The 7,439-nt window shown below is 41.1% G+C and overlaps 1 protein-coding gene across 1 annotated transcript; it reads left to right on the top strand.

Annotated features, from left to right (window-relative positions):
- The first annotated feature begins 1,700 nt into the window (after positions 1-1,700).
- LOC103075789 (phosphoserine aminotransferase) lies at positions 1,701-2,876 on the top strand. The gene is given in 6 exon segments (XM_082931414.1): positions 1,701-1,760; positions 2,065-2,190; positions 2,192-2,340; positions 2,342-2,445; positions 2,539-2,611; positions 2,774-2,876. Coding segments are annotated over 6 exon segments (615 nt in total).
- Positions 2,877-7,439: the final 4,563 nt, after the last annotated feature.

Below are 7,439 nucleotides of genomic sequence, written 5' to 3' on the forward strand. Positions count from 1 at the left end.
TTTCAAAGTGGCACCAATTCTGTGTACAGTCCAGACTCCAGAATTCTGTGGGATCAGGCTGACACTAATTTCCAGCTGAGATCAAATCATGGCTTGACTGATTCCCTGCCCTATCCTGCTTCCCTCACTCCCTTTCACCTGAGAGCATTTCCCCAGCAAATCATTTGCAGAAGAATCCCCGGGCTGGGCTCTGCTTCTAGGCACTTGATCTAAGACAGCTGAGCTGAAGCTAGAGCAGAAGTTTATTTCACCTAGTCACCCTTGACAGAGTTTGATGCAGTAAATAATGATACATTGAATTATATCTCCTTCTGAGGAAGGAGTGCGAATCTTTTTACTTTATGAGGCATAGCTGCATTCTGTTAGGCAGGAGTATTTTTGAAAGTATATATATGGGAATAAAATTGTTTGGATGCCAAACAGCCATAGGGGTGAATTTTGTTAACACAGCATTAGTTTTTCCTTTCTAATAGAACCCAGTTTTCCTTTTAGAATTTTTCTCTCCCGGTTGTATGTAGACTTGATGAGATAGAAATCTTGGTCATTAGAGACTCCTTATCACCCAAAAGAGTGGGCATTTGACCCAGCCTTGCCCAACCAGACACTTTGTCCTGGGACTTTGAACCCTGAACAAGATAACGGAAGCAAGTTAAAATTATCATAATTTTTTCAGCAGCACCAGTAGAAGAGAACTTTGGGTAGTTTCTGCTCTCAGTACTCTAGAACTGTCTGATTTCTGTTTACACGTTTCATTCCCCAGGCTTCCCTTCCATCCTGAGAGCTTTTTCATAACTTTTTTAAAAATTTGTTTTCCTTAATTAGCTAGCTAGTTGCTATTATATGCAGCCCATCAAATGAAAAGGCTTTTCTATTTATTTATTTATTTATATTGAGGTATAGTTGATGTACAATATTATATAAGTTGCAGGTGTACAACATAGTCACAATTTTTAAAGGTTATACTTCATTTATAGTTATTATAAAAGATTTGCTACATTCCCTGTGTGTACTATATATCCTTGTAGCTTATTTATCTTACACATAGTACTTTGTACCTCTTAATCCCCTATCCCAGTCTTGCCCCTGCCCGCTTCCCTCTTCCCACTGGTAACCACTAGTTTGTTCTCTATATCTGGTAAGTCTGCTTCTGTTTTGTTACATTCACTAGTTTGTTGTATATTGTAGATTCCACATGAGTGATATCATACAGTATTTGTCTTTCACTGTCCAGCTTATTTCACTACGCATAGTACCCTCCAAGTCCGTCCATGTTGTTGCAAGAAGAGACTTTTCTTGTACAGGCAGCATGGCTAATTTGAGGGAGGAGAGCCACAAAGTATGGGTGAAAGCTTCCTGCCCCACCTCAGCTGCCACTGCTGCAACAAATGTCAGTTGGGCCTTCACAGCTATGCCATCTGGGGCATAAATCAGTCATTTTATAGGAGAGTGCCAGGCCCCATCTCAAGGCTGCCACTGAACATCCAGAGCAACTAGCAATGTACCCCGAGTTTCTGGCTTTTTCTTCCACTTTCAGACTGCGATAAAATGCCACACATCACAGGCAAGGAATCTGACTTCTCTAACAGCCACCAAAGGGGCTGGATGATGCAATCTGGGATGATGGAGGAGTTAACTCCCAGTGGGGAAAACTCTGACTATAGGGAAATAAGAGACAGGAGAGACATGTACACTGTCCCGTGATGGATCCCCTCCGGCCAGCTCCACCCATGCCGCTCGGGGTGCACTGTGAACACTTGGAGGTAGGCAGTCAGTTTTAGCTCAGGCCACCAAGCTGCCTAGCTCTGTGTTGTTAGACATACAAAAAGAACTACTAGACCACAAAGGAGCTGGCATTAGTGTTCTTGAAATGAGCCACAGGCCATCAGCTTTAGCTGAGATTATTAACGGCACATAGAATCTCATGTGGAAAATAAAAGAATCTCATGTGGAAATTGTTAACCATTCCAGTTAATGATTTTTGTGCAAAGAGGAGGGTTGGTTGGGCCAGTTCAGTGCTGTCCCCTTAAACCTGATTGACGTGAAAACCCCTGGAACTTCAATCAGGTCACTTCCTCTATGTATTCCTGCACAAATGAGACCAGGTCCAGAGTAGAATTTTACTTTATCCCTGATGTCAGAGGAGCACTGCTGGTTTTTGACACGTCCTCAAATTTCCCATATAAACCAGTTTGGTGTTTACAAGTTTGGTGTGATTTTTGATGGTGCCCAGCAGGATGCTGGCTCTGCAGGGGTCACAGTGGTGATCTTTCAAGATATCCTGCTAGGATTCACACTCAGAAAGTGCCCCTCCATCCTGGAATACAAAGTGCAAGCCAGAAACAACTCTTTTCAACACAGCTGCCTGTTTCAGCTTCTATGGCATTGGCTTGGTCTTGGAGTATATTAAGAATAACAGTGGTGAAGGACTTCCCTGGTGGTCCAGTGGTTAAAACTCCATGCTTCCACTGCAGGGGGCGAAGGTTTGATCCCTGGTTGGGGAAGTTCTGCAAAAAAAAATAAAAACTAACAGTGGTGAAGCAACCATGAAGCTTAGCTCTGTCAAATCTCAAATGATTTATGATGTTATTGATAATTCTCAAGGATCCTATGTATATCCAGTGAAGCCCAGAATAGAAGCAAGACAAATATTCCATTCTGAAGCAAGATGAATATTCCATTCTGCATTGGCAATGCCAAAGGAGATGATGCTTTAGACTAAAAGATTTCTCAATAAAGCTTTTGAATTCAATATAATCTCCTTGAAAGGGCGTGGGTCTGTGGCAGGCATCATGGCTTCTCTGTATAATGCCAACAGGAGAGAAGATGTTCAGAAGCTGGCAGCCTTCATGAAAAATTATTTGGAGATACATCTATGAACACATCCTAACCAATACGTACTCTGTCCTTGAACATCGGACAAAATTTAAAGTAACTTGGGAATGGCTACGAAAAACTTAACAAACATGGCATTTTTCTCGAATGGACATATTTATTATAGACTCTTCTTTTTTTCAAGGAACAATAGCAAAACATCCACAGCTGGTGGGACTTAGACATCTTAATTCTGACTTGAACTGGAAACATTTTAAAAATCTTCCTCTTGCTTTTCTAACAAAAACTAGCTTATGTTGCCTTTGCTGCTACTTTTTCTAGCTAGATCTCAGTATTCACACTTGATTGTGGACTTAATTATGCAAATTGAAGTTGTTTCTAGAGGCTCACAAACACACAGTGAGGAGGGTGGATGGTGTTCTCTAGAAACTCGATTCTTTTTGTGTGTGTGTGTGTGTGGCGATACGCAGGCCTCTCACTGTTGTGGCCTCTCCCGTTGCGGAGCACAGGCTCCGGATGCGCAGGCTCAGCGGCCATGGCTCACGGGCCCAGCTGCTCCGCGGCATGTGGGATCCTGCCGGACCGGGGCACGAACCTGCGTCCCCTGCATCGGCAGGCGGACTCTCAACCACTGCGCCACCAGGGAAGCCCAAAACTCGATTCTTGATCCTTTACAAAGTGACAGCAGTGGGGTCTCCTGGGTTCCACAGCTGTTAATTCAGGTCTGCACTGACCGTGTGCTGAGTGTTCAGAAGTTCCAGACTAAAGGGCAAACTGGAGATCTTTCTTTATACTGTTATTCTCATAAAGAGATAAAAGTGACATACTACATGTTTATATAGCAAGGTCTGTTTTTAGTACCAAATAGCTCATATCACTATGTGCTTATATTTCCAATAATGTGGTTCTCAGTAATACACATAGAGACTTTTAGAATTTGTTAGAATTCTTCACTTCCTGCATTATAGCATTACATTAGCCACAGTTGCGCTCCCCACTTCCACCCTCCCTCCCTTTTAAAGCTGCTTTACAAAAAAGATTTAGAAGTTCTCAGGTTCACTGTTGCTTTCCTTTCAAAGAGTAGAAGAGAAGCATGGTTGATTGGCTCTTTTTTTGGTTATGCCATTGAACTAAAATTCTCTGTTAAACTCCCTTATCCTTTGTTCACTTGAATGTTCTTTTATAGTGTTTGACCAGAGGGAAACTGTGAGTTCTGGAAGGTCTTTGCTGAAGAGTCTTTTCCCTTATTGTTTATATATTGTCAGTATTTTATGTTGAATAGGTGAAGAACATTAAAATCCTAAAACAGCTAAAAAAAGAGAGAGACAGAGAGAGAGGAGGATTTCCTTTCTTTTCTCCCTCCACAGACTGCTCTGAGGCACAGTTTCTTCATATAGTTTGTCCAGGGTAGTGCAGGCTGTGCCAATGCTTCTACACAGTGATTAGCTGTGTCTCTTCCAGGCTCACCGTGAAGCAGTAGCCAGCGTACTATGTCCCCCTGTGTTACTTGCCAACCGAACTTCCTCTTTTCCTCTCCCTCACTGTCAATGCCCTCAGATTGCACCTCATAGATAAAACATCAGCACTTAATCCCTGCCTCAGGTTCTGTCATGATAAATATTCCTTTGTATCTGTTTATTTTTGCACGTTTTAAAAGTAAGTTTTTTGCATATGTTACTGTGAATCCCCACTCCACCCACACCTTTTTTTTTCACTACTAAGTGATCTGCTGCCAATTGGCATCAATTCTGCAAATCAAAGTGTGCATTGCAAACATGATCATGTGATCCTCTTTACTAGAAGGTACACTAGGCAATCTGTCTACTTCTGTTCCCCAGAACCTCTCCCACATTTGCGTTTTTTTGGTTCGTGTGTTGTTTTCTTCCAGTTTTATTGAGATATAATTGACATACAGCACTGTATAAGTTTAAGATGTACAGCATAATGATTTTTTTTTTTTGGCTACTTTTTTTTGTTTGTTTTTTGGTCTTCATTGCTGTGCGCAGGTTTTCTCTAGTTGTGGCAAGCGGGGGCTCTTTGTTGCAGTGCATGGACTTCTCATTGTGGTGGCTTCTCTTGTTGTGGAGCATGGGCTCTAGGTGCACGGGCTTCAGTAGTTGTGGCACGCAGGCTCAGTAGTTGTGGCGCACGGGCTTAGTTGCTCCACAGCATGTGGGATCTTCCTGGACCAGGGATGGAACCCATGTCCCCTGCATTGACAGGTGGATTCTTAATCACTGCACCACCAGGGAAGTCCCCAGCATAATGATTTGATTTACATACATCAATTTCATTATGAAGTGATTATCATAATAAGTTCAGTGAACATCCATAATCTCATATAGGTACAAAATTAAAGAAATAGGAAAAAAATTTATTTCTCTTGTGATGAGAACTGTTAGGATCTACTCTCTTAACAATTTGCATATATAACATCCAGCAGTGTTAATTATATTTATCATGTGGTACATTACATCCCTAGTACTTATTTCGCTTATAACTGGAAGTTTGTATCTTTTGACTGCCTTCATCCAATTCCCCCTTTCCCTGCCCTGCTTCCACATATTTAAATATCAGTTATGGAAATTTCTTTAGCTTGTCTTTGGGCAGTGCAACAACCCCTTGCTTGATGATTTCCAGAACCCATTCCACTGACAGCTCAGCTCCAGCTTGTAGCATCCTTGAGCTAAAGAAGGTGATTACCAGATCAATATTTTGTGTTACATCCTGAAATGAAGGGTGAGTTCAAAATTGTTCAAAGAGATCTCATGTGCAAAGCAGTGCATACACCAAGTTTGGATGGTGGCGAAGAGAATTTGGCAGGCAGGAAATGATGATCTCTAATATCATTGAAATCACTTCTTCAATGCCATTTAAGTCTTGTTTGTAATCTGCTAAAGGAACATCCCTGGAACTCAGCAAACCTCTCAAGGACTGTCTGGCTTGTTCCAGAACTTTGTTGTGTTTTTTAGACAGCAAGGAAAACAAATAGATTATCAGTTTACTGTAAGAGGATAAAACTCAGGAACAGCCAGATGAAAGAGACACATAGGGCAAGGTATGTGGGAAGGGGCATGGAGCTTCCATGCTCTCCCAGCATGTTACTCTCCCCGAATCTCACCAATCTGGAAGCTCTGTACTGTTTTTTTTAATAATACTTAGTTCTTCCTCCAAAGTAGGAAATGTTAATATTAATATTTCACTAGTTAAAAGCAAACTATGGTTCAAAAAACTTCTAATTGGTTTTGAACTGTAGTGAGAATGTTAATGATATATAATGGAAATGATATATTTATTCCATTATAGGTGCATATTTTTAAATAGAAGTTGAAGTATTTAAGAGTCAGAGTTTTCACTAAAAAGAGTCCATTCTGTCCCTAAGCAAAGCCTGTAGATGGGACGTTCTACATACAATAAGAAGAGAGGAGGAAGAGAAGGAGCCTTCAATGGTACTAAGAAAACCAGGATAATATAATATAATGCCCTAGAAGCCAAGAGTGAATTTAAGGAAGTGATCAATTTTAAATGCTATACATGGATAAATCAAGGAGAAAATGAACAGAAAAATTACATAATAGTGAACCATATCTCTTTTCTGTTAAGCCTTCTTGGGGTTTTAGTATATTGGTCACTTCGGGAGAGTCAGGAGAAATGGAAATAATAGATATCCTACCTTCACAAAATCCATTTTACTTTTTTGATTTCCTCCTTCTGCATATATCAGAAACTACTGCTCTCTAGCAATGTCTATTGTCCATCCATTGCTCTAGCCAACTTTTGCAAATTTTGCTCAAGAATACATTTTAACCCACTTTCTTTAAGTATCTGCCATAGCGGATCATGACAGAAAATAGCAGATGTAGCAATGATTGTTTCCAATGCTTGACATTTAATTTAGCTATTCAGAATGATGGCTCTCTCGTGATAATTGGAATAATCTAACTTGATTACTGTTTGGGGGGTGGAAAATGATAGGGACACAACATCACTGATCATGCCTCCCTCCCTTGATCTCTTCAAAAGCCTATGCCTATGTGGTAGAGCTTCTGGCAAAGGTTTTCAAAAGAAATATACTCAGTTGGCATGTTTCCTTGGCCCTTTGCCCCCTTTACTTTCCTCCTTCTTTTTGTGGACACAATGCCTTGTAAGGGTAGAGCCATCTTACAACCATAAAGCCACATACTAGTGATAGTGAGACAGGAAGCGAGGAGCTTGGCTCCTTGCTGGCATTCTCAAAGAGTTGCACCAGCCCTGGAGTGCCTACCTCTGGACTTCTTATTATATGAGAATAACAATCCCCTTTTTGTTTAGTCACTAGAATCTGGTTTTCTGTTGCTTGAAGCATAATTCTACCCAGATTGTCTGCCTTCCCCACTAGATCATAAGATGTCAGATAGCATGTCTGTATTTGCTACCTAAGATAGGAAGCTTTCATAGCAAATAATAGAAAACCCAACTCAAAACTGCTTTAACTATAAGGAAGTTTATTAACTCAGATAACTGGAATCCAAAAGTAAGACAAACTTAAGAGTTGATGTGGGCTTCCCTGGTGGCGCAGTGGTTGAGAGTCCGCCTGCCGACGCAGGGGACACGGGTTCGTGCCCCGG

Source organism: Lipotes vexillifer, unplaced genomic scaffold (assembly GCF_000442215.2).
Source record: "Lipotes vexillifer unplaced genomic scaffold, Lipotes_vexillifer_v1.1 scaffold917, whole genome shotgun sequence".
NCBI classification, from domain to species: Eukaryota; Metazoa; Chordata; class Mammalia; order Artiodactyla; family Lipotidae; genus Lipotes; species Lipotes vexillifer.